Raw genomic sequence first — 26,319 nt, forward strand, 5'->3', positions numbered from 1 at the left:
CCTCCCAAGAGAATATCGTCCCCTTTACTGTGCCAGGATTTTTTGATTACTCCTTTAGCTCCTCCTCCGAGGCTAGGTTGGGGAATGACTGTCTCTGGAGTTGGTTTTCTACGGAGCTTGTCTGGGGAAGTATCTTTGCGTCCTCTCAGTTCTATCTGATCTTCTGCTGCGGCACACTCACGGCACTGGGAATTAGAGCTCAGGAATGGTCCTGCAGGCACCAACTCCTAAGAGATGGATGTGCCCACCAGTTAAGTTACAACAGACAGATGTGAGGCAGATGTGTTTGCTCTCCTCCAGTGAGAGGAGAGCAAACGCCCAGAGTGGCTCCAGGGGCCTAGAAAGGACAACTTTTCTTGGACCAAGAGAATATCCCCTTCTATCCCCACCACCTTTGGAAGGGAGAAGTGGTGTTTTTTCTTTTTTCTTTCCTTTTTTTGTTTTTGAGATGGAGTCTTGCTCTGTCGCCCAGGCTGGAGTGCAGTGGTGCAATCTTGGCTCACAGCAACCTCTGCCTCCTGGGATCAAGTGACTCTGGCCACCTCAGCCTTCCAAAAATGCTGGGATTACACGAGTAAGCCACCGTTCCCAGCCTCTTTTTTCTTTTTATGATTTCTGAATCTTAATGCTTTTTCATTCATTCGCTCCACAGCACTTAGGCACGTAGCCTTGGTCTCCTCTCCCTTAAGAATGGGGATATTAATAGAACCTCCCTCACGAGCATATGGTGAACAGCAGAGCAGATGAGATCGTGCATGTAAAGTAACAAGCCCAGGGCCTAGGACATCACACAGGCTTAATTCATGGTGGCAATTATATTTACTATTAATTTTTTTTTTTAGACAAGATCTCCGTCTGTCACCCAGGCCGGAGTGCCATGGTGCATTCATGACTTCACTGCAATTTCAAACTCCTGGGCTCAAATGACCACATGTACGCACCACCACGCCTGGCTAATCTTTTGAAACTTTTTTTTTTTTTGTAGACACAGGGATTCAGCTATGTTGCTCAGGCTGGTCTCAAACTCCTGGGCTCAAGCAATCCTGCCTCAGCCTCCCAAAGTGCTGGGATTACAGGAGTGAGCAACCCAACCCGGTCTATTATTATTAATGCAATAATCAGTTGGTGAGCACAGTACTGCCCCCGGCCTGCCATGGAAGAAGGCAGAGCTCTCGATTCCTTCCACAAGCACTTTCTTTTTCTTTTGAGACGGAGAGTGCAGTGGCACAAACTCTCGGCTCACTGCAAGCTCCACCTCCCAGGTTTACACCATTCTCCTGCCTCAGCCTCCCTGGTAGCTGGGACTACAGGCGCCCGCCATCACGCTCGGCTAATTTTTTTTTTGTATTTTTTAGTAGAGACGGGGTTTCACCGTGTTAGCCAGGATGGTCTCGATCTCCTGACCTCGTGATCCGCCCGCCTTAGCCTCCCAAAGTGCTGGGATTACAGGCTTGAGCCACTGCGCCCGGCCCATAAGCACTTTCTGAATTGCTGTCCTATCAGCCTGCCTCCCTGAATGGAGCCTGTTCCTTCCTGGTAATGAACTGTCTCCACCTACTAACTCAAGCCCAGTTACAGAGGATAAAACTGAGGGTCACAAGAGGAGAAGAAACCACCCATGGGTGGGACTGGAATACAGGTACCTGCCCCGTGGGCCAGGGTGGTTGCCCTTGCTTCAGGCTGAGTTTTGGCATTAGAATTTAAGAGTCCAGCTCCCAATTAAGATTAAAATGGAAACACAGGCTAGGCGGGGTAGCTCACACCCGTAATCCCAGCTACTCAGGAATCCTTTGAACCCAGGAGGCAGAGGTTGCGTGAGCCGAGACTGTACCACTGCACTCCAGCCTGGGCAACAGAGCAAGACTCCGTCTCAAAATAAATACATAAATAAATGAAAATAAAATAGAAACATAGGCTGGGCGCGGTGGCTCATGCCTGTAATCCCAACACTTTGGGAGGCCAAGGCGGGCTGATCACCTAAGGTCAGGAGTTCGAGACCAGCCTGACCAACACGGTAATTAGCCGGGTGTGGTGGCTCACACCTGTAATCCCAGCTACTCCGGGAGGCCGAGGCAGGAGAATAATTTGAACCCAGGAGGCAGAGGTTGCAGTGAGCCAAGATTGTGCCACTGAACTCCAGCCTGGGTGACAGAGCAAGACTCCGTCTCAAAAAGAAAAGAAAAGAAACATAATTATCTATGGCTGTTCCTGAAGTTGCCCATGATGTAAGAGGTTTTGTGTGGCCGCCCCCTACAGAGCAATGGTTGGCAAACTTTTTCTGTGAAGGGCCAGAAAACAAATATTTTAGGCTTTGCAGGCCTCTGTCTCAAGTACTGAATTCTGCTCTTGTAGCAAGAAAGCAACCCTGGACAGAACTTGAGCAAATGAGCATGGCTGTGTGACACCAAAACATTATTTATAAACACTGGAATGTGAATTCCATATGATTTTCATATGCCATGAAATGTTCATTCTTCTTTTGATTTTTTCTCTAACCTTTTAAAAAACATAAAAACCATACTTAGCTCACAAGCTGTACAAAAACAATGCCCCCCTGCTTAAAGGAGGCAGAATCCATTCTTTGATTTTAGGACTAGAGATATGAAAAGCTATTATTATTCCAGAGAGGTGCCTAAGGCCTGATTCACGGCAGAGAGAAGGGAGGGTCAGTTAATCTCCCGCTGAGCATTCCGGGGTGAGGAGGGAAAAAAAGACCTTCCTTGGTGATGGACTCAGAACCTTTATTTTTGTTTGTTTTTGAGGCAGGGTCTCTCTTGTGTCTAAATCTCTTTTCTTACCTGTAAAGCGGTGGCAATAATCCCTACCTTGAACGATTGTTAAGAGGGCTCAATGAGATAAAGGGTGGTAAAGGATTTTGCAAAATGCAAATGTTTACCCACTTAATTGTTTCCACAGATGCGCGCTTAAGATCGCGCACTGAGTTTATTCCTCTGGGGAAGGCTTCTGCGAAGTTTGCTGGGACACTGTACCTTTAAATCCTCCCCAACCACTTAAAGTGGTTGGACGAATCAGCACATGCGCATTCCTTTGCGGGGCCGGCACCTGGAGCAACAGCCTTCCCAGAGCCTGTAGAAGGAAGGTTAAAGGTCCGCCCACACAGTACTTTACGCAAGCGTAAATCATGATTGAGGGCACTATATCATGCAGAGAGCCCAGTCCCTTTTTCGCGCCCGAAGGCTCCGCCCCGCGCAGCCAATCAGTAGGCCTCACCCTTTGCAATAGCCAATGACAGTGAGCGTAGGGGCGTGGCTGGGCGTCCGGGGGCGCGGCCTGGCGCCTAGAGAAGCGGCGGGGCGAGCCGGGGGCTCTAGTGAACAGCAGAGCCGGACGGGGATCGCCGGCGGGCGGCAAGCGGAGGCGGCCCGGCCCCGGCGGTCTCCGAGATGTCACGATGGCTGTGGCCATGGTCAAACTGTGTGAAAGAGCGGGTCTGCCGCTACTTGCTGCACCACTACTTAGGTCACTTCTTCCAAGAGCACCTCAGCCTGGACCAGCTCAGCCTCGATCTGTACAAGGGCAGCGTTGCCCTGCGAGACATCCACCTGGAAATCTGGGTGAGAAACCAGGCCCGAGGCCAGGAAGGTGCGGAGGGCGGGAGCGCAGCGACCGGAGGCTCCCTGCGGAAAGATCGGGCCGGGGGGATCAGGCACCGGGCGTAGAGAGGCCAGGGGAATCTTGCCCTCTCCAGGCGTCAGAGGCACCCCGGCTGGCTGCTTCAGTTCCTTACCAGAGCCAGAAACTGAGCGGGAAGGGGTTTCCATCTCCACAGGAGGAGAAACTGAGGCTGGAGAGGGCGAGATCACCTGTCTGGAGAATGCAAGACAAACTCGTCGAGTTTGGGGGCTGAGTTAAGGAGGGTAGCCGAGGAGGGGCTGGGGAGGTAGCATAGGAACCGAGCTGGGCCAGGGCAGTGACAGACTTGGGCCTGTGCAGCTGGTCGGGGAAGCTGGTAGGGGTCCGGAGCCCTGGCGAGGACACCTGTGGATCATGTGCCCTGACCTCTTGACCCCACGGTCCTGGGCCCGTAGGTGGGATCAACAAACCACTTGATGTGTATGTCAACAACCGCGTCAGCACCAGTGTTGATCAACACCTTGTGTGCCTGGGTCGCTGCCTACTTCCTGTTTTTGGGAGAGTGGGATGGGCTAAGTGGGTGTCTAGGGAGGGACTGGATGGCCCCCACCCACATCTCCCACCCACCCACCGGGGTCAGTGTCCCTGCCTCGAGGGGGGCCCTCGAGGAAAGGTCGGGAGATCTGGCTTCAAGCCTGGAGGAGGCCAAGGGAGATGCCAGGGAGGCCAAGAGGTGTGAGGTCTGGGTCAGAGACTTGAGGCTGGGAATGGTAAAGAGCCCTGACTCACAGCTCAGCTGACCTGGGGAGCTTTGAAGGAGCCACCAATTAGAGGCACGTCCTGGTCAATCCACCAGGTCCAGAGCAGCAGGGGTGGGCATGGAGGCAGGGACTTCTCAGTTTTGTGGCTGGACTCAGGGGTCTGCTAATCTGGATGGAAGAGCTAGGCTTTGGGGGTAGGCCAGGCCCTGGTGAGCAAATGTGGGGTAGGATAACCCTCGGCCCTGAACTGGGGGCACCTCCCAGTGGCCTGCTGTCTGTGAATTATGGTGTAGGAAGCCCTCTCTGACCTGTAACCTTAGCCTCTAAGGCTGGCCTGAAAGACGGCCCAGACTTCTAGGCTGCCCCTTTTTTATTTTATTTTTATAGAGACAGGATTTCGCTCTGTTGCCCAGGCTAGTCTTGAACTCCTGAAGCGATCCTCCCACCTCAGCCTCCCAAAGTGCTGAGATTACAGGCGTGAACCACCATACCCAGCCCTAGGCTTCCCCTTTTTACTTTCAGCTCCAGAAAACGCCCCTACTCGTGTTCCCTGCCCTCTTGCTGGGGGTCGCATTGGCTTCTCCAGGGCCCTGGTGGAATGCATGTGCTTTCTGGATAACCAGCCTCTCCTCCCAGCTCAGCCTGCAGACCCCACCTTGAAGGCCCCCAAAGAAGCTGAGTGCCTAGGACCTCTGAGGTGGCCTGAAGAGAGAGAGGCCCGGATCCCAGTCTCAGTCCCTGTTGTATACTGGGTGACTAGATTAGTCCTGTCTCTAGGCCTCAGTTTCCCGAGCTGTGGGTCTCTGGGTGAGGAATTTGGACTCCATCTGCTCTGCCATGTGCTTTTTTATTCTTGGATCCGACCAGTTTACTGAGGCCCTTTCTGGGTGGCACCTGGGGTCACCGGGGAAGCAGGTGGGGTACAGCCTTCAAGGAGCTTCCAGGTTGGCAGGGGTACAACTCCAGCATGGACATTTTAGCCAGGGGCTCAGCCTTGTGCCTCACAGAGAGGTACAGCTACACTAGGTGTTTGGGGTTGAGGGGGGGTCCCATCTGGCATCAGGTCAACCCCTCTCTCCTGGACACTGTCCCTTTGAACTCTCCTCACCCAGGGTGAACATGGGTTTTCCAGACTCTGCCAGACATGTACCCATGTTGTCCTGTGCCTGCAACACACCACCTTCTACCAGCGCCTACCCCCCTCCCTTTATTCTTCAGCTTGCCCCTCCTCTGACAGACCAGGCTGGGTTAGGCGTCTTCCCCATGGCCCCCTCACCAACCCCCAGCACCTGCTCACCTCTCAGTTTCATCCTAGTTGCTCTGAGTCCCTGGCTGGAGCCTAGCTTGGCTGGGGAATGAAGACATTTTATTTACCCATCTAGTCTCAATGTCAGCATGTAGAAAGTACTCAGTAAATATTATCTTGAATTAAGTGGTGAGGGAAACATTTGCTCTGGCTTGAGGGATTAGGCATCTTTGGGTGATAGGGTGGGGGGGCTGGCCTGTAGCAGGGGACAGCATGAGCATAGGTAGGACCTTGTAGATAACACGTGGAGGGACGGGGCAAGCCAAGGGTGCTCTCCAAGGCACCATGGCCAGGTAAGCCTGTGCCAGCTGTGGGATTTGGGGTTTCCCTGAGCTGGTTTTGTCCCTTGCTTGCTCCCAGTCTGTGAACGAGGTGCTGGAGTCGATGGAGTCACCGCTGGAGCTGGTGGAAGGCTTCGTGGGCTCCATCGAGGTGGCCGTGCCTTGGGCTGCTCTGCTCACCGACCACTGCACAGTGCGCGTGTCCGGCCTCCAGCTCACCTTGCAGCCCCGCCGGGGTCCAGGTGAGGGCAGGGCAGGCTGGGGGCAGGCAAGTGGGGAGGGCCAGGGTGTCCAGGACCTGACTGAGCCAGCCTGCCTTGAGACCCTGTTTCTCCCTACAGCGCCAGGGGCTGCCGACTCACAGAGCTGGGCCTCATGCATGACCACAAGCCTGCAGCTGGCCCAGGAGTGTCTGCGGGACGGGCTACCAGAGCCCTCTGAGCCACCACAGCCCCTGGAGGGGCTGGAGATGTTTGCCCAGACCATTGAGACTGGTGAGCAGGCCCCTCCTGGCCGCCCTGTCCCCTGCCCCTCCATGGCACACAGGACAAGGGCTCCAGACAGCGGCATGGCCACCTGGTGCCCACATGGGAAATTTTGCCTCCCTTTTGCTGCTCCACTTGACCTGAGACCCCTCCCCGACTCCTCAGTGCTTCGGAGGATCAAAGTGACCTTCCTGGACACTGTCGTGAGGGTGGAGCACTCTCCGGGTGATGGGGAACGTGGTGTGGCCGTGGAGGTCCGTGTGCAGAGGTAAGGGCAGGGTGATCTGGGGTGGACTGGTGTGAAGAGGGGGAGTGGGAGCTGCTGAATGGTCCCCACCCACAGCGTAGGTTCCTGGGAAGAGGCAGGGTGGGTCTGGGTGGGCCTCGGTGGTGGTAGGGCTGGGGAGGTGGGCTGTATCGTGAGCCTGGACTGGTGTCCAGAGGCCGGGTGATACAGGCCCAGAGTGGCCGAGGCCCCAAGAACCAAGTTAGATGCTGAGGGTCTGAGGAGCAAGGGCTGGCCTGAGCCTCTGAGCTGGACATGGCGGTTTAGGGCGGCCTGGGTAAGATGGGGCAGTTCTGCAGGCCAGGCTCCCTGACCCCGTGCCCCTAGAACAGAGCACTGTGTGGAGAGAGGGGCTCCAGGCCTGGGGTGGCCAGGGCACGGGCTGACCCTACACTCTCCAGACTGGAGTACTGTGACGAGGCAGTGCGGGACCCGAGCCAGGCGCCGCCGGTGGACGTGCATCAGCCGCCTGCCTTCCTGCACAAGCTGCTGCAGCTGGCAGGGGTCCGCCTGCACTACGAGGAGCTCCCCGCACAGGTGAGTGGGCTCTGATTCCCACAGCCCCTGTCTCCTATCCCTTGAGCCCTCTGACCCCCCTCCCATCCTTCCTGACCATCCATCTCTGACCCCATTTTCTCAACCTTCCCCTCTTGTATCCTCCCACCTCCCAGGAAGAGCCTGCAGAGCCCCCCTTGCAGATTGGCAGCTGCTCAGGGTACATGGAGCTGATGGTGAAGTTGAAGCAAAATGAGGCCTTCCCTGGCCCCAAGGTGGGTCCCCAGGCTCCTGGGGAGGAGGGTGAGTACCCCATCTTAAGACTCCTCCTCCTCAGCAAGGCTGATTATCCACAGACCAGAGTGGGGATGTCAAGTGGGGGATTTACTTCCTTCTTGGCAGCTAAAGAAACTGAGGCTGTAGGCCAGGCACAGGGTTCACGCCTGTAATCCCAGCGCTTTGGGAGGCCAAGGTGGGTGGATCATCTGAGGTCAGGAGTTTGAGACCAGCCTGGCCAACACAGTGAAACCCCGTATCTACGAAAAATACAAAATTAGCCAGGCATGGTGGCGCATTGCCTGTAATCCCAGCTACTCGGAAGGCTGAGGCAGGCGAATTGCTTGAACCCGGGAGGCAGAGGTTGCAGTGAGCCAAGATTGTGCCATTGCACTACAGCCTGGGCAACAAGAGCGAAACTCCATCTCATTAAAAAAAAAAAAAAAGAAAAGAAACTGAGGCAGAGAGGTCAAGCTGTGGCCCGGTTCATACAGCTAGCTGGTAACAGAGTTTAGTTTGGCAGCCAGCATCCTGCTTTCCCAGGGCAAGGGCAGGCGGGTGGTAGCTCTTAGAGGAGCTGGGTGGTGGGCCTGGGCTCCATGGCTGCCCCCTTGGCCCCCAGTTGGAGGTAGCGGGACAGCTGGGCTCCCTGCACCTGCTTCTGACGCCGAGGCAGCTCCAGCACCTTCAGGAACTGCTCAGCGCTGTGAGCCTTACAGGTGAGGCCTCTGGGTGGCATGGGGCTGGGGTGGCTGGGAGGGCCAGCCAGCCCAGACTGAAGTCTCCTCCCCTGCAGACCACGAGGGCCTGGCTGACAAGCTGAACAAGAGCCGCCCACTAGGTGCCGAAGACCTGTGGCTGATTGAGCAGGACCTGAACCAGCAGCTGCAGGCCGGGGTGGTGGCTGAGCCCCTCAGCCCAGACCCCCTTACCAACCCCCTTCTCAACCTGGATAGCACTGGTGGGTGTGGAGTCAGACATGGTTGGAGAGGCAGCTAGTGTGGGTGCAGGAGCCTAGGGGCTGGGGCCGGCTGTCCCTGACACTCCTCACTTCACCCACAGACCTCTTCTTCTCCATGGCTGGCCTCACAAGCAGTGTGGCCTCAGCCCTCTCTGAGCTGTCCCTCTCCGACGTAGACCTGGCCTCCTCTGTGCACAGTGACGTGGCCTCCCGCCGGCTCTCTGCCCAGGCCCACCCAGCTGGTGAGTTGGAGCACCCTGGAGGTACTCCAGGGACAGGAAGGACTGGAAGAGGCCTTAGTGCTGTGGGATGTCAGGAAAGCCCCAGCGATGCCTGGATATCTACCATCTGTGACTTGGTTCCCTGGGGACCAAACGAGGTAGTAGCTGGTGATATAGTGCACAGAGCCCAGGTTTTTCAGTAAGTGATCTTAGTCAAGCACTTAAACTCTCTGAGACTCAGCTTCCTCTTCCATAGCCTTTGCCAGGCTGTATATTTGGGTTCAGGTTTATTGAGAGCTTATTGTGGGTGGGTGCTTCATCACATCCTATCCTTCCAGCACCCTGTGGAGGGTTCAGTTGAGCCTGGGCAGAGGGCCTGGCCTACTGGAGGCACCGGTGTCATCCCTGTGTGACCAAGCCTTCTGCCAGAGCCACATGGTGTGGCAGACTTGGCCTCCCAACCCCCAGCAACCATTGCTCCACCTGGGGTACCCAGAATCTCTTGGGAGCCCCTGGTGAAACCTCTGTCCTCTCAGGCAAGATGGCCCCCAATCCCCTCCTGGACACCATGCGCCCTGACTCGCTGCTGAAGATGACCTTGGGGGGTGTGACCCTGACCTTGCTTCAGACATCTGCCCCATCTTCCGGACCACCTGACCTCGCCACGCACTTTTTCACCGAGTTTGATGCCACCAAGGATGGGCCCTTCGGTTCCCGAGACTTCCACCACCTTCGACCACGCTTCCAGAGGGCCTGTCCCTGTAGCCATGTTCGGTATAAGCCCGAGGCCAGGGCCTGAGGAGAGACCATCGGAGTTCCCTAAGTGCACCTTCTGATGCCTGTCCTCTTTCCCGCAGGCTAACGGGCACAGCCGTGCAGCTGTCCTGGGAGCTGCGGACAGGCAGTCGGGGTCGGCGGACAACCACCATGGAAATGCGCTTTGGGCAGCTCGAGGTGCTGGAGTGTCTGTGGCCCCGGGGCACCTCCGAGCCTGAGTATACGGAGGTGAGGGCAGAGACAGAATGTGTGCGAGGCGGGGTCTGGAGGTTTGGGTGGCTGTGGGGCCAGGTCTGACCCTGTGTGCCTCCCGGGTCCCACCCCAGATCCTGACCTTTCCTGGTACCCTGGGCTCCCAGGCCTCAGCTCGGCCCTGCGCCCATCTGCGCCACACACAGACCCTGCGCCGTGTGCCTAAGGTAACCCACCCGCTCCAGGTCACCAGGCTGTCAACTGCTCCCCATGGCGTGTTGACCCCACCCTGGCCTCTGCCATGGCCTCCTCTGCTGCCCAGCCCTGTCTCTTTTCCCCTGTGCTCCACACCTCACCATGCCAGGGCCTTCAAATACCTGCCTGGCCCTTCCCATGCCAGTCTCTTAGCCTGGTCATGCCCTTGCCCTGTCTCAACATGGCAACCGCTGCTGGGCCTCTGTGGCTAAGAAAGGCACATCTCGGGCGGCTTTTATAAATAAACAAGCACATTGTGTGCACTGGGCAAAGGTGGGGCAGGCCTCCTCAGTGCCCTCCTGGCCCCTGCTCCAGCTCTTCTCCCACTACGGAGAGGGCCTTCCTGTCCCACACGCCGAGTGCCACTCAACCCTCACTGACCTGAACTCCCTCGCCCTCAGAGCCGACCCCGGCGCTCAGTTGCCTGCCATTGCCACTCAGAACTGGCCCTGGACCTGGCCAACTTCCAGGCAGACGTGGAACTGGGGGCGCTGGACCGGCTGGCTGCCCTACTGCGCCTGGCCACTGTAACTGCCGAGCCTCCAACTGGCCTGCTGGTGAGAGGCCCTGCCAGGGCCAGGCCGGGGTCGGGTGCAGGGCCTGGGTTCTTCGGCTCTTGGTCACAGTGGGAGGGGCTCTGACGGCAGCTCTGACCCGGAATCCTCCTGCAGACAGAGCCCCTGCCGGCAATGGAGGAGCAGACAGTATTTCTGCTTTCCGCACCCCGGGCTACACTGCGACTGCGCTTCCCCATTGCTGACCTGCGGCCTGAGCGGGACCCCTGGGCGGGCCAGTCTGTGCGGGCTGAGCAACTTCGGCTGGAGCTGAGTGAGCCCCAGTTCCGGTCAGAGCTTAGCAGTGGGCCTGGCCCCCCAGTCCCCACCCGCCTGGAACTCACCTGCTCCGACCTACATGGTAAGAGCTCCCTGAGTGACAGAACCTGGGGCGAGAGGCCTGGCTTCTAGGAGAGGTGGGCTTGGGGCTATGGAAGGGGCCCAGTCACAACCCGAGCAGCCCCTAGCCCAGGCCTTTACCAGCTCTTGGGGTCCCAGCACTGCCAGTCCCTGGCCTACTTGCCAACAGGTAGGGTGGACCCTTTGTCTCTGGCTTTCTCTGCCCACCACAGTGTGTGGAGTCGGGGGCACAGCTCTGAGCCGACCTGGGCATTGGGGAAGAAATAGGAAAAGTCAGCGGTGATGACGGCCCTCCCACTTCCCCGTCCCCCTTTAGGTATCTATGAAGATGGAGAGAAGCCACCTGTCCCCTGCCTGCGTGTCTCCAAAGCCCTGGACCCCAAGAGCACTGGGCGCAAGTACTTCCTGCCCCAGTAAGTAGGGGCTCTGGACAGGGCCCAGGAGAGGAGGGTTCTACTGCTGGGGGTGGCAGGGGGCCAGTTTGGAACTGGGTGCTGGGGACCCTGCAGGCCAGTGACAGGCCTGTGCCTCGGCAGGGTAGTGGTGACTGTGAACCCCGAGTCCAGCAGCGCACAGTGGGAGGTGGCCCCAGAGAAGGGAGAGGAGCTGGAGCTGTCAGCGGAGAGTCCATGTGAGCTGCGGGAACCTGAGCCCTCGCCCTTCTCCTCTAAGAGGACCATGTATGAGACAGAGGAGGTGAGGCTTGGCCCTACCTCTTCCCAGGACCCCCTCCTGCCCACCGCCCGGGTTCCTGCCAGAGGAGCCACCTGTGTGGCTGCGGGCCAGGGCAGCATGACCCCATGGGGTGGGCATGAGCTGATCCGAAACCAGTGAGGATTTCGGCTCTTCCATTCTTTCCAGCCAGTCAGAGTCTTTCTGAAAGGGCACTGGTGAGGGTAGGCCCCGGGGAGCATGGGTCCTCCATTGGAAAGATCAGGTCCCACCCCACCTGAATGGTCGATCAGCACTGTCCACTTGGAGAGGCAGTTAAGGGCCAGGCTCTGCCACTTGGTGGCTGTGTCACCTCGGGGAGTTACCTGACCTTGAAGAGTTACCTATAGATGAGTTTCCTCCCCTGGAAAATGGGCACCATGACCTGTCTCTCTTTTCTTTCTTTTTTTTTTTTTTTTGAGATAGAATTTCACTTTGTTGCCCAGGCTGGCGTGCAGTGGCATTATCTCAGCTCACCGCAACTTCCGCATCCCAGGCTCAAGCAATTCTCCTGCCTCAGCCTCCTGAGTAGCTGGGATTACAGGCGCCCGCTGCCACGCCCGGCTAATTTTTATATTTTTAGTAGAGACGGGGTTTCACCATGTTGGCCAGGCTGGCCTCGAACTCCTGACCTCAAATGATCACCCGCCTCAGCCTCCCAAAGTGCTGGAATTACAGGCGTGAGCCACTGCACCCGGCCTAATTTTGTATTTTTAGTAGAGATAGGGTTTCGCCATGTTGGCCAGGCTGGTCTCGAACACTTGACCTCAAGTGCTCTACCCACCTAGCCCTCCCAAAGTGCTAGGATTATAGGCGTGAGCCACTGCGCCCAGCCTAACCATGACCTGTGTCATAGGCTTGCTGTGGGGATTAAAGGAGTTAACATACCTGAAGCCCTTAGAACAGCACAGGTGTGCCATCAGCACTGTATCCATATGGCTATCATGCATCCCCAGCAGAGAAGGGCTCCTATGAATGAATGAATGATGAAGAATAGGAGGGCAGGACTGAGACCAGAAACAGGCCCCAGCCAGCATCTCTAAGATGGCCCTCCTGCTCTTTCCCCCTCACCCTGTCCAGATGGTGATCCCTGGAGACCCTGAGGAGATGAGGGCGTTCCAGAGCCGGACGCTGGCACTGTCTCGCTGCGGCCTGGAAGTGATCCTGCCCCGTGTCCACATCTTTCTGCCCAGCAAGGAGGTCTACGAGAGCATCTACAACAGGTGGAGACGCGGGGCCAGCAGGGCGGGACGGGACACGGGTGGGCCTGGCCTCCCTTACCTGCCGTCCACTCGTCCGTGTCAGGATCAACAACGACCTGCTCATGTGGGAGCCCGCAGACCTGCTTCCCACCTCCGACCCCGCCGCCCAGCCCTCTGGCCTCCCTGGCCCCTCAAGCTTCTGGCATGACAGCTTTAAGATGTGCAAGTCAGCCTTCAAGTTGGGTATGAGAGGTGCTTGTGCTGGGCTAGAGGGAGGACCCCCAGGTCTGGGATGGGCCAGGCTAGCCCTCCCCGGTCTCCTTCCCAGCCAACTGCTTTGATCTCACCCCAGACTCGGACTCAGATGATGAGGATGCCCACTTCTTCTCAGTGGGGGCATCGGGCGGCCCACAGCCCCCTGCCCCTGAGGCCCCAAGTCTTCACTTGCAGAGCACCTTCTCTACACTGGTGACAGTGCTGAAGGGGCGGATCACAGCCCTCTGTGAGACCAAGGTGAGTGCAACCCCGGGCAGGTGGGTCCCAAACTTCAGAGCTCTCGTTGGTGGCAGAGCAAGACCAGCACGAGCAGCTCCAGGTCAGGAATGTGGAAAGCAGGAGGCCTAAGTGGGCAGCACCAGCCCACCCATGCCAGCCTGCCCATCCTATCACAGCCCATCAGCTCCTTCTGACCCCCTGCTGTATGTAAAGCACCATGCTAGGAGTCGGGATGGGCATGGCGCACCCACCATTCCCACTCCAAAGAGGCAGAGTGGGCAGACCCGGCAGAGATTATTTTTCTCCTGGCAGAAGAGGCAAGTGCCATCCAGGGCCTCCAGCAGCGTCCATGGTGGAAACTGGAGCTGACCCCCTTAGGCCAGGGCTCCAGGAGCCGCCAACCCCCTGAGGGTTTGAGGGATGCTGAGTGCAGCTGGGGAAGCCACGCTGTGTGCTCCTTCTGCAGGACGAGGGTGGCAAGCGGCTGGAGGCTGTGCACGGGGAGCTGGTGCTGGACATGGAGCATGGCACCCTCTTCAGCGTCTCCCAGTACTGTGGCCAGCCAGGACTCGGCTACTTCTGCCTGGAAGCTGAAAAGGCAACGCTCTACCACCGAGGTGTGAGGCCTGGGGCGGGTCACCGCTGGGGACCAGGCTTGGGGGTGGGGGCGGGTCACCGCTGGGGGCCAGGCTTGGCGGTGGGGCAGGTCACCGCTGGGGGCCAGGGTTGGCGGTGGAGGGCTTTCAGGATGGAGGTGGGCCCTGGGTGGAGTGGGTAGCCAGTCGGCTTGTCAGGGGGCTCATGAGACCCTTCCCCAGCGACCGTGGATGACTACCCGCTGCCTAGTCACCTGGACCTGCCCAGTTTCGCTCCCCCGGCTCAGCTGGCCCCGACCATCTACCCATCGGAGGAAGGGGTGACTGAGCGGGGAGCCTCGGGCCGCAAGGGCCAGGGCCGGGGCCCCCACATGTTGTCCACTGCTGTGCGCATCCACCTGGACCCCCACAAGAATGTGAAGGTACGGGCTTGCCTGCCAGCCACCCCTCCTGCTAGCCTGGGCTGCAGCCCCAGTGCGCGGTGGGACCCCAGTGCGCGGTGGGACCCCAGTGCGCGGTGCGGCGCCAGTGCGCGGTGGGACCCCAGTGCGCGGTGGGACCCCAGTGCGCGGTGGGACCCCAGTGCGCGGTGGGACCCCAGTGCGTGGTGCGGCGCCAGTGCGCGGTGGGGCTGGCCTCCGCACTGCCCTGACTGCACCTCCACCCTCAGGAGTTCCTGGTGACACTGCGGTTGCACAAAGCCACCCTGCGCCACTACATGGCCCTGCCCGAGCAGAGCTGGCATTCCCAGGTGAGCATGGGTAGCCTGGGAAGTCACATGGCCCAATGACTCTGGACTTCTGTTTTGGGCAAGCAGGTCTCTAGGTGGGAGGAGGCCGGTGGGAGGAACATGGACTGGGCCACAGCTGACCTTGGCCGGAGCTCCTGGGCAAGGGGTGTGGGAGACAGCTAGTGGGCAGAAAGTGAGGTACCAGGCAGGGGCCAGGACAGCGAGGGGTTAGAGGAGGGAAGAGGCCACCTGATCCTCACCGCCTCCTCCTGCCCTGGCCTCTGAAGCTGTTGGAGTTCCTAGACGTGCTGGATGACCCTGTGCTGGGCTACCTGCCCCCGACGGTCATCACCATCCTGCACACACACCTGTTCTCCTGCGCCGTGGACTATAGGTACTGGGCTGGGAGAGTCCGGGGCTGGGGACAGGGATGCACTCTCAGGTATAAGGAGCCGTTCCCAGCCCGAGTATCACCCCCAGGCCACTCTACCTCCCTGTGCGTGTCCTCATCACCGCGGAGACCTTCACTCTGTCCAGCAACATCATCGTGGACACCTCCACCTTCCTGCTCAGGTATGCAGGCCACCCCACACCGGGCCGCCCCACCCTCGCCAGGCCGAAGCTGGCTGTCAGCTGTGTGTCCTCTGGCACTCTCGGTTTTAATGTGCACTCGGGTGATGATCCCATTCTCAGAAATGTGGATTGTTTCCGCCTTCCTGGAGGGCAGTTGGACCCTCCTGATCAGAGCCTTATAAGCATTTGTGCTCTCTGACCTGGTAATCTCACGTCTGGGGGCTGTCCTGGGATATGAGAATAAGAGAGGTGGAATTTAATGCTTACATAGTATAAGTTAAAACAGTCAAAACATATCAGTTTTAGATACGTTTAGATACACAACCCAAGCAAATAAGCATGGCCCACCTAGTAGGTGGAAAACCATGCAAGGATTAAGGTGAAGCTGAAGAATCACTTGAAAATATAACAAGATGGAGGGCGCAGTTGCTCACGCCTGTAATCCCAGCACTTTGGGAGGCCGAGGCGGGCGGATCACAAGGTCAGGAGTTCGAGACCAGCCTGGCCAATATGGTGAAACCTCGTCTCTACTAAAAATACAAAAATTAGCCGGGGGTGGTGGCAGGCACCTGTAGTCCCAGCTACTTGGGAGGCTGAGGCAGGAGAATCACTTGAACTCAGGAGGCGGAGGTTACAGTGAGCCGAGATTACGCCACTGCACTCCAGCCTGGGTGACAGAGCAAGACTCCGTCTGTAAATAAATAAATAAAATATAAGAAGATGCCACAGTATAGTGTTTACTCAAATAACATGGGATACAGGACTACGTACGTTTTAAAATCAGCTCATGAAGGCATGTTTATATATGTCTGTGCGTGCAGCTGTAGAGAGAAAGTTTGGAAGGTGATGTGTGTGGTGGTTTTCTCAGAATTAGGAATTAGGAATGATGAATGATTATTTTCTTTATTCTAAAATATCTTAAAGGAGTTTTCATTATGTTACCCTTAAAATAAGGACTTTTTTTTTTTTTGAGACGGAGTCTCGCTCTGTCAGCAAGCTGGAGTGCAGTGGCATGATCTCGGCTCACTGCAACCTCTGGCTCCTGGGTTCAAGCAATTCTCCTGCCTTAGCCTACCGAATAGCTAGGACTACAGGCACCCACCACCACACCCAGCTAATTTTTGTATTTTTAGTAGAGATGGGGTTTTGCCATGTTGGCCAGGCTGGTCTCGAACTCCTGACCTCGTGATCCGCCTGCCTTGGCCTCCAAAGGTGCTGGGATTATAGGCTTGAGCCACCATGCCCGGCCCTTGTTATTATTATTTCTTTTTGAGATGGAGTCTCACTTTGTCACCCAGGCTGGAGAGCAGTAGTGTGATCTAGGCTCACTGCAACCTCTGCCTCCCTAGTTCAAGCGATTCTCCTGCATCAGCCTCCAAAGTAGCTGGGATTACAGGCACCCGCCACCATGCCCGGCTAATTTTTGTATTTTTAGTAGATACAGGGTTTCACCATGTTGGCCAGGCTGGTCTCGAACTCCTGACATCAGGTGATCCGCCTGCCTCAGCCTCTCCAAGTGCTAGGATTACAGGTGTGAGCCACTGCGCCCAGCCAAAAATGAGAACTTATTTTAAAAGAACCACAAATGCAGTAGGGGAAAAAATGGACACCCCTTTCCAGGACCGTCATGAGGCCCCAACGAGGTGTCGGAACTGCAGGCACTTTGAGAGCTGCAAGTGCTGCCTGCCTCCCACTGCCTGCTGTCTGGGCCTTCTCCCCATTGTGCAGGCAGGAACGCTGAGGCTGGAGGGGCCTGTCCATACCACTTCCTGGGGCTTGGGACCCCTCTGCTCGGCTCCCGTGGAGCTGCCACCTGCAGTGGTGCCCGGGCCCTTCTCAGCCCTGTTCCCCCCCAGGTTCATCCTCGATGACTCCGCCTTGTACCTGTCCGACAAGTGTGAGGTGGAGACCCTGGACCTGCGGCGAGGTGGGCAGGGCCGGGACTGGGCTCCCTCCCCTCTGAGGGACCACCGCCCCGGCCACACCCAGAGCAGCCAGGTGTCTCCCCGCAGCTGCTGGCCGGGTCCTTAGTTCCCACGCATAGCCCGCACAGCAGGGGCTACACCCAGATCAGCCGTATCCTTCCCCCAGGTGCTGGGGCCGGGGCCAGGTGGAAGGGGGCCACAGGACCTTTCTCTCACCTCTGCTGCAGATTATGTCTGTGTCTTGGATGTTGACCTCTTGGAACTTGTGATTAAAACCTGGAAAGGGAGCACCGAGGGCAAACTGGTAAGTGAGGCTGTCACTCTGGCTCCTGGAGCCAGAGCAGGTGCAGGGGCCAAGGGATTCTTTAGGGGCCAGTGCTCCCTCATGTGCCCGGGCTCCGGACACAGTTCACACCTGCCCTTCCTGGGCTGCAATTAGCACCCCTCCTGCAAAGGGCCACAGTACAGCCCTGCGGGGGGTCCCTTGATGCTGGCTGAATGAATGAATGGGTTTCAGTCCTGCCACCAGAGGACGCTGCAGCCAGGGCATCAGCAAGGCCTTGGGAGTCAGCTGCCTTCGTAGGTCCCCGGGTTCATCTCCTGTGAGATGGAGATAACTGGCCCTGCCTTGCTGGGCATGCAGAGCCCTTCACGGGGAGTGGGGTAGGGTGGGTGGGCACCCTCCTGCTTCCTTGGATGGCCTTGGGCCAAGCCCCTTTCACCCTCTGGGCTCAGTTTGCTCACCTCTTCATTGGAGTTACTGGGCAGGACATCCACTCCAGGAGAGACCATCCTTGTTCTGCCTGTGGCGGGGTCAGAACTGCGGTGCCCTCCCAGCGAGCAGGTGGGGCCAGCAGGCAGCGGCCCCTGTGCTCACATAGCTGCTCGCCCCACCCCGCCCACAGAGCCAACCGCTATTCGAGCTGCGCTGCTCCAACAACGTGGTACACGTGCACAGCTGTGCCGACTCCTGTGCCCTGCTGGTCAACCTGCTCCAGTACGTAATGAGCACGGGTGACCTGCATCCCCCACCCCGGCCCCCCAGCCCCACGGAGATCGCCGGCCAGAAGGTACAGGTGAGGCCTGGCCACACAGGCTACCAGAGTCTCTGGCCTGGGGTTGGGGGAGCCCTGGGGGCCGCTCTCGTCCTGTCTCACTCATTGCTCCTCCCCTGCCTGGCCCAGCTCTCGGAGAGTCCTGCCTCTCTGCCCTCGTGCCCGCCAGTGGAGATGGCCCTCATCAACCAGCGCGACCTGACCGACGCCCTCCTGGACACTGAGCGCAGCCTGCGGGAGCTGGCCCAGCCTTCAGGTGGAGTGGGGGTGCTGTGGGGACAGCAGACACAGTCAGGCACCCACTGTGGGCGCCTCTCCAAACTGGCCTCTCTCCTACAGGTGGCCACCTCCCTCAGGCGTCGCCCATCTCAGTCTACCTATTCCCAGGTGAACGGAGTGGGGCCCCGCCCCCTTCACCACCTGTCAGGGGCCCTGCTGGCAGCTTAGGGTCATGCTCGGAGGAGAAGGAAGATGAAAGGGAAGAGGAGGGCGATGGAGACACCCTGGATAGTGATGAGTTCTGCATCCTTGACGCTCCTGGCCTGGGCATCCCGGTGCGTGGTGGGATGGGTGGACTGGTTTGCTGTCCAGGCAGGTGTGCTTGGGGTGGGGATGGGACACTCAGGGGTGGTTGCCTGGCCATCTGGAGCTCCTGTGGTGAGAGAAGCAGGCAGGAGGTAGTCGCCGTCACCTGGGGACACGGTGCTAGGTCTTTGCTGCCCTAGGGAGGCAGCCCTGATGCTGGGCTTTGATGGAGTGGGTAGATTTCCAGAGGAAGAGGAAGCCTGGTGTTCTGGGCAGAGGGACTGGGACATTCAAGGAATGGAGGAAGAGGAGAGGGGAGTTAGCGAGAGGGGTGGAGAATGTGGCTGCAAGGGCCGGTGGGAGTATCTGAACTCACTGAGGTCTTAGGAGGCAGGGCTGGCAGGAGCCCGGGACTCTCAGGCTCTTCGTGAACAGACCACTCAGGCATAGGCTTGGGGATAGCAACCCAGGAGTGTCATCTTTCATCAAAAACAGGGAGGAGGCCAGGCATGGTGGGTCACGCCTGTAATCCCAGCAGTTTGGGAGGTCAAGGTGGGAAAATTGCTTGAGTCCAGGAATGAGAGATTAGCCTGGGCAACATAGTGAGACCCCCTCTCTACAAAACAAAATAAAATTAGCCAGATGTGGTGGCACATGTCTGCAGTCCCAGCTACTCAGGAGGCTGAGATGGGAGGATCGCTTGAGCCTGGGAGGCAGAGGTTGCAGTGAACTGTGATTGTGCCACTGCACTCCAGCCTGGGTGACCAAGCATTACCCGACCCTGTCTTTTTTTAAAAAAAAAAAAAGAAAAAAGAAGTGAGACCAGGGGAGAAACAGGAGCTGGAGCTGGGGTAGCTGGGCTGGATCGAACATCTGTGTCACACGTCTCCACCTGGCTTCCCTGCAGCCACGAGACGGGGAGCCTGTGGTGACACAGCTGCATCCCGGCCCCATCGTTGTGCGGGATGGTTACTTCTCACGGCCGATCGGCAGCTCGGACTTGCTGCGGGCACCTGCCCATTTCCCAGTGCCCAGCACTCGGGTGGTGCTACGTGAGGTCTCCCTCGTCTGGCACCTATATGGAGGCCGAGACTTTGGCCCCCACCCTGGCCACAGGTGAGGAGGAGCGGGTGCAGGTGGCAGCTAGTGAAGGTTGGGGCTCAGGCTGGTCCAGCTCTGACTTTCAGCAGCTGGAGACCTTGAGCCCCATCCACCCCAAGTGGGCCTCGGTTTCCTCATCCTTCCTTATCCCACCTGCCTGCCAGGACTGGGGCTAGCGGGGGTCTCTTGTCCCAGGCTAAAAGGCCTGCTGAGGACAGGGAGGGAATCGGGTTCCTCTGAGTCAGCTTGGCCCCTGTCCCTCTTCCCAGGGCAAGAGCTGGCCTCTCGGGCCCCAGGGGCTCCCCTTCCCGCTGCTCTGGCCCCAACCGGCCCCAGAACTCATGGCGCACGCAGGGGGGCAGCGGGCGGCAGCACCATGTCCTCATGGAGATCCAGCTCAGCAAGGTGAGTGGGGTGGCGAGTGCCCACTGCACGTGTGTGTCATGGAACCACGGGCCTTGTTCTCGATGTCACGTGTAGCAATGACTAACGCAGAGGAAAACCCCTGCCTTTGTAGTGGAGGAAGCCAGGCAGGGACCAAGCTGTACCGAGTGTGTCCGATGGTGAAGAGCGCTCAAGGGAGTCTGCAGGGGTGGAGGAGGCAGGTGTGCTGGGGAGGGTCTGGAAGGTCCTCTTCCGGAGGCACCATTTGAACAAAGACCTGAACAAGTGGGGATGTGAGCCAGGAAGAGTTTTCAGGCAGAGAGGACAGCATGAAAGCCGCAAACTGGGGCCAGGCATGGTGGCTTATGCCTGTAATCCCAGCACCTTGGAAGGCCGAAGCGGGCAGATCACCTGAGCTCAGGAGTTTGAGACCAGCCTGTCCAGGCAGGTGTGTTTGGGGTGGGGACGGGACACTCAGGGGTGGTTGCCTGGCCATCTAGAGCTCCTGTGGTGAGAGAAGCAGGCAGGAGGTGGTCGCCTGGCAACATGGCAAAACCCCATTTCTAAAAAAAAAAAATTAACCAGTTGCAGTAGTGTGCACCTATAGTCCCAGCTACTCGGGAGGCTGAGGCAGGAGAGTGGTTTGAGCCCAAGAGGCAGAGATTGCAGTGAGCTGAGATCGCCCTACTGCATTCCAGCCTGGGCAACAGAGTAAGACTCTGTTTAAAAAAAAAAAAAAAGCTGCAAGCTGGAAGCATCCCGGCCTTTCCAGGAGCAGCAGAGCCTGTGCATAACCAGCGACCCAGAATATTTCTTTTGGGTCTTACAAGAGACGAACCCCCTCAGGGCTTTTGAGGAGAGGCCTCTGTGGGACGGGGCTCTGCAGCACTCAGGGAGGGCTGTTGAGCGTGGGCAGGTTCAGGAGAGCCTAGATGGGGGCTGGCCACAGGTTTGGCTGCAGATCGGGTGTGGGAGATTGAGTGTCAGAGCAGGGGACCAGGGGCCTCTGAGACCTGATGGCGAGCCGGCGGGTGTGCAGGAAGAGGGGGAAGGAAGGCTCTCCACGGAGAGGGGCCACGAGAACAAAGTCCTGAAGGCAAAACAGGCCTGGACTCCTTGAGTGGCAGAGACCAGTGCAGCTGGCATGGGAAGCAAGGGCAGGGGCAGGTCTGGAGGGAGAGGCAGGTCTCTGCTGGGCATAGAATAGAGAAGGGGTTGGGGCTGGGCGTGGTGGCTCATGCCTATAGTCCCAGCACTTTGGGAGGACGAGGCAGACAGATCACCTCAGGTCAGGAGTTAGAGACCAACCTGGCCAACATTATGAAACCCTGTCTCTACTAAAAATACAAAAATTAGCTGGGTGTGGTGGCACATGCCTATAATCCCAGCTACTGGGGAAGCTGAGGCAGGAGAATCGCTTGAACCCGGGAGGCAGAGGTTGCAATGAGCCGAAATTATGCCACTGCATTCCAACCTGGGTGACAGACTGTCTCAAAAAAAAAAAAAAAGAAAAAAGAATAGAGAAGGGGTCTGGACCAGCCCTTCCCTCCCTCTTGGGGCCCTGTTCACCTGGCCAGGCCTCTGTCCACCCCACAGGTAAGCTTCCAGCACGAGGTGTACCCAGCGGAGCCAGTCACAGGCCCTGCAGCCCCTGGCCAGGAGCTGGAGGAGCGGCCGCTGTCCCGTCAGGTGTTCATCGTGCAGGAGCTGGAGGTCCGAGACCGGCTTGCCTCCTCCCAGATCAACAAGTTCCTGTACCTACACACGAGTGAGCGGATGCCACGACGCGCCCACTCTAACATGGTACGAGCGGCCTGCACCGTCCACCCTGGGGCAGGGCATGGGGCCGTCAGGGACACATCTTCACACGTGCACGGATTCACACACATACACGCATTCCCACACGAACACCCAGGTTGTTTGTAAGCCTGGGAGGAGAGCAGAGCTAGGGCCTGTGTTAGCGAAGGGAACAGTGTGTTCAGAGGCCGGGTGACTGGGTGAGCTGCAGCCCCAGAGGCCCAGCAGGCATCCAGAGCTCACCCTCTGCTCCCAGCTCACCATCAAAGCGCTGCACGTGGCCCCCACCACCAACCTGGGCGGGCCTGAGTGCTGTCTCCGTGTCTCGCTGATGCCCCTGCGGCTCAATGTGGACCAGGTGAGTGGTCCAAGTGAGGGCAGAGGCCAGGGTGACCCCACTGTCTCCAGGCCTCTGGGTCTGATCCGCGCCCGGACCTTTCCCCTGCAGGATGCCCTCTTCTTCCTCAAGGACTTCTTCACTAGCCTGGTGGCCGGCGTCAACCCTGTGGTCCCAGGGGAGACCTCTGCTGAGGGTGAGAGGCTGGGCCGGGGAGGGGAGCATCTGGGCCTTCTGCCATCCAGGACAGCCCAGGTTCCCAGTCTGTGACCTCCCTTCCCCTAGCTCGCCCCGAGACTCGAGCCCAGTCCAGCAGTCCCCTGGAAGGGCAGGCCGAGGGCGTAGAGACAGCTGGCTCACAGGAAGTCCCAGGCGGTAGACATAGCCCCTCCCCTGCTGACCAGCAGCCCATCTACTTCAGGTAGGCTGCTGGACTGTGGGTGGGGGCTCCTGGGCCAGATTGCTGGGAACCGGGCCAGTGAGCAGAGAACCTCCTCTTCCTGCTCCCCTACCCAGAGAGTTCCGCTTCACATCCGAGGTCCCCATCTGGCTGGATTACCATGGCAAGCACGTCACGATGGACCAGGTGGTAAGTGGGGCGGTCAGATGGGGTGGCCATGTGGGGTCAGCTGTGGCTGAGTCCCTCTGGGGGCCAGGTCTTGCATCCAGACACCGTCAGGGCCAGGGTGCTCTCCAGTGGCTCCCATGGGCTGGCTGGCTCCCTGAGTCCCATCGGGTAAACCTGGATCCCCTCCCTCTCCCAGGGCACTTTCGCTGGCCTCCTCATTGGCCTGGCCCAACTCAACTGCTCCGAGCTGAAGCTAAAGCGGCTCTGTTGCAGGCACGGGTGAGTCCCCAGCACCCTAGCCTCTCTCCAGGGTCCCTGATCTTCCCTGTGTTCTGGTCCTGAATGGTTGTGTGGCCTTGACCAAGTCATCACCCTTCTCAGGGCCTCAGTTTCTCCTCTGTAAAAAGGATGCAGTTGGCTGGGTATGGTGGCTCATGCATTCAGGCATTTGAGACCAGCCTGACCAACACGGTGAAACCCCGTCTCTACTAAAAATATAAAAATTAGCCAGGCGTGGTGGCGGGCACTTGTAATCCCAGCTACTCAGGAGGCTGAGGCAGGAGAATTGCTTGAACCCAGGAGGCAGAGCTTGCAGTGAGCCAAGATCGCACCACTGCACTCCAGCCTGGGCAACATCCCTCTGCACATGACTGGGTGGGACCACAGGGAGGGTAGGAGTGCCCACAGGACTTGCCACAGGGGTACTGAGTCCTCCTGGCCCCACAATCCCTCCATGTGTGGCTCTGCCTCACCTTCTGCCTCCTCACCTCCCTGCCCTGCCAGGCTCCTGGGTGTGGACAAGGTGCTGGGCTATGCCCTCAATGAGTGGCTGCAGGACATCCGCAAGAACCAGCTGCCCGGCCTGCTGGGAGGCGTGGGCCCCATGCACTCGGTTGTCCAGCTCTGTGAGTGCCTGGGTTTGGAAGCCCTTGGAACTGCTTTTACCCTTGGGCAACCTAGAAGCTGCCACTGGGAATAAGAGGAGGAGGTGGGGGCAGGGCAGCCTCGGGTGTCTCTGAGCGCTCCTTCCCCCTAGTCCAAGGGTTCCGGGACCTGCTGTGGCTGCCCATTGAGCAGTACAGGAAGGATGGCCGCCTCATGCGGGGGCTACAGCGAGGGGCTGCCTCCTTCGGCTCGTCCACGGCCTCTGCCGCCCTGGAACTCAGCAACCGGTTGGTACAGGCTATCCAGGTGAGTGGGTGCCCTGCATCTGGGCTGTGCAGGACAGAGCAGCTGGAGCCCTCTGCACCACAGCTCCCAGGTTCTGTCCTCAAAGGTCTTCTGAGAGTGGGTAGTCTGGGTATGACAGCCCTACTTTATAGAGAAACAACTATGGAGATGCTAAGTGACTTGCCTGGGGCCTCCAAGGCAGGTCTCCCGAGGCCCACAGGGGTTCCTGTGCAAGAGTGGGAGTGCCCCCCAGGCCTTCAGAGCCCACCGTGTCTCCTGCTCATGGCATGTCTTGTAAAGGGGGGTGGAGGACGGCTGTGTTTGCAGACTAAGAATCTGAGGCCCAAGGGCTGCCCTGGTTCCTTCAGGCCACGTACTTCGCTAGGCCAGAGGGACCCCAGGGAAGCCCGGGAGCCAGTCTTGTGGGCAGTTGTCAGATGAATTCTGTAGGGGACTGATGGTCCTAGTGGGCTAAGGGGTGAGTGCAGGTGCATGGTACGTTCTGGAACCTGCAAGCTCAGACCCCAGCAGGACAGAGGGCAGGGATCCAGGGGAGGCGGGAGGTATGCGTGGCCACCAGGGAGCCCCTGGGAGTGTTCAGTCAGGTGGGAAAGAGGGATGCCAGGTGAGGTGCTGGGCAGAGGATCTGGCGGACAGAAGGAAGGATGGGCTCCCTGACCATCTTGCAGGGGCATCTGGGGGGCGAGACAAGGAGCAGTCAGTCTTAGGTGTGCAGCTGTGGCAGCCGTGCAGAACCTACTGAATGTGGCAGTCAGCAGGAAGAGAGGTTTGGGTTAAGAAGATTTTAGGAAAGTACCCTGAGGAGTCCCATGTTCCTAGATTCCCTGAGCGGAGTGGCGGATGCCTAGGAAGGGGAGGAGGAGTGGGAGGAAGTGGGAAGTAAGGCTGAGCAGGACTCCCTGGGCCAGCACAGTGACAGGCGGGGAGGCTGAGGGCTGGTGGGGTCTCAGACTGTCCTGGGGGCCTGGGGCCGACATGTGTGTCCCAGCCAGCTGTCCTCATCCAGTGCTCCCATGTCCCCCAGGCCACAGCCGAGACCGTGTATGACATCCTGTCCCCAGCAGCCCCTGTCTCCCGCTCCCTGCAGGACAAGCGCTCTGCGCGGAGGCTGCGCAGGGGCCAGCAGCCTGCCGACCTGCGGGAGGGTGTGGCCAAGGCCTACGACACAGTGCGAGAGGTGACCAGGCCCCCACCCTGCCCCAGTCCCCCATGCCCATCTCCTCATGCAGACCCCACCCTGACCTCTGTCCTCCACAGGGCATCTTGGACACAGCTCAGACCATCTGTGACGTGGCATCGCGGGGCCATGAGCAAAAGGGGCTGACGGGCGCCGTGGGCGGCGTGATCCGCCAGCTGCCCCCGACCGTGGTGAAGCCGCTCATCCTGGCCACAGAGGCCACGTCCAGCCTGCTTGGGGGCATGCGTAACCAGATCGTCCCCGACGCCCACAAGGACCACGCCCTCAAGTGGCGCTCGGACAGTGCCCAAGACTGAGCTTGGGGCGCCCGGCACCCAGAAGGTGCTGCCCACCGTGCTCCTGAGCCTCCCAAGAGCTGCAGCACACGGGTCCGGCCCGGCCCGGCCCCTCGGGATGGCCACTGTGAAGGACGCCTTCCCGGCCTGCCCGTTGCCAATCTGCTGTGAGACGGGGGCCTCCCTGCCTTGGGGCCTTAGCCCTGGCTCTGCACTTTTCCTCCGGGGAGAAAGGACACTGCCCCTCCCCCCACCTGGGCCCACACCGCTGCCTTCTCCCAGGACGGAGGCTTTTGTACCCTCGGACCCCATCCCACTCAGCCAAGTGTCTTTCTGTGTCTGGGGGGAGGAGGGGATGACATCCGTGTGGTTCGATGTATCATTTTTAAGCTCCGTGAGCGCGTGGGTCAGTGTCTGCATGAAGTGGAATAAACTGCCCACCGCCAGCCCCCCTCTTAGATCCTCTGTCCCTGCGAACCCTGGCCTCAGCCTTGACCTTGGCTCCGCCCCAGATCCCACCTCTGCACCCAGCACCTCCCATGTCACCACCAGGGGTCGCCACGCCTCCCGGCCTTGCCCAGCAGGTCAGGGCACAGGGGGGACCCAGAGGCACCCAGCCCTGCACCCCTTCCGCTGGCTCTGAGCTCTGCCTTGCCCTTCCCAGGGGGCTGCCACCCCAGCCCCGCTCCTGATATGGCAGGAGCTACGTGGGGCTGCCAGGGAGGGAGGGATGGTCTTTGGAGCCTGCCTGCCCAGACCACATTGGTTGTGTCCCTGCAAGACCCCAGGGTCCAGCCTGACCCCAGGGCCCCTGGCTGTGGGGACGCCAGGCAGGCTCAAGCCCTGACTATG

The 26,319-nt window shown here is 58.9% G+C and overlaps 1 protein-coding gene across 16 annotated transcripts; it reads left to right on the forward strand.

The window, feature by feature from the left end:
• Positions 1-3,330: 3,330 nt before the first annotated feature.
• ATG2A (autophagy related 2A) lies at positions 3,331-25,913 on the forward strand. 16 transcript variants are annotated; one of them, XM_074013238.1, is made up of 41 exons: positions 3,331-3,575; positions 6,022-6,184; positions 6,284-6,436; positions 6,593-6,695; positions 7,041-7,250; positions 7,385-7,483; positions 8,107-8,203; positions 8,281-8,445; positions 8,547-8,687; positions 9,203-9,440; positions 9,524-9,671; positions 9,770-9,862; positions 10,292-10,447; positions 10,562-10,805; positions 11,121-11,217; positions 11,341-11,500; positions 12,596-12,738; positions 12,821-12,960; positions 13,046-13,230; positions 13,679-13,829; positions 14,031-14,230; positions 14,479-14,559; positions 14,826-14,932; positions 15,019-15,111; positions 16,968-17,038; positions 17,264-17,340; positions 17,942-18,112; positions 18,221-18,347; positions 18,431-18,645; positions 19,524-19,732; positions 19,987-20,122; positions 21,698-21,904; positions 22,155-22,256; positions 22,347-22,431; positions 22,521-22,656; positions 22,752-22,824; positions 23,000-23,082; positions 23,587-23,708; positions 23,840-23,994; positions 25,019-25,171; positions 25,252-25,913. In XM_074013238.1, the coding sequence occupies exons 6-41, from the start codon at positions 7,433-7,435 to the stop codon at positions 25,486-25,488; spliced, it is 5,049 nt and encodes a 1,682-aa protein (XP_073869339.1). In that variant the 5' UTR covers positions 3,331-3,575; positions 6,022-6,184; positions 6,284-6,436; positions 6,593-6,695; positions 7,041-7,250; positions 7,385-7,432; the 3' UTR covers positions 25,489-25,913. The 16 variants fall into 16 exon arrangements, 9 of the variants coding, with proteins under 9 accessions (XP_073869339.1, XP_045228031.2, XP_015289986.3 ...); XM_045372096.3 differs by having other exon boundaries at positions 7,115-7,250; positions 12,821-12,969; positions 13,070-13,230; XM_015434500.4 differs by having other exon boundaries at positions 7,115-7,250.
• Positions 25,914-26,319: the final 406 nt, after the last annotated feature.

This window comes from Macaca fascicularis, chromosome 14 (assembly GCF_037993035.2).
Source record: "Macaca fascicularis isolate 582-1 chromosome 14, T2T-MFA8v1.1".
In the NCBI taxonomy this organism is placed as follows: Eukaryota; Metazoa; Chordata; class Mammalia; order Primates; family Cercopithecidae; genus Macaca; species Macaca fascicularis.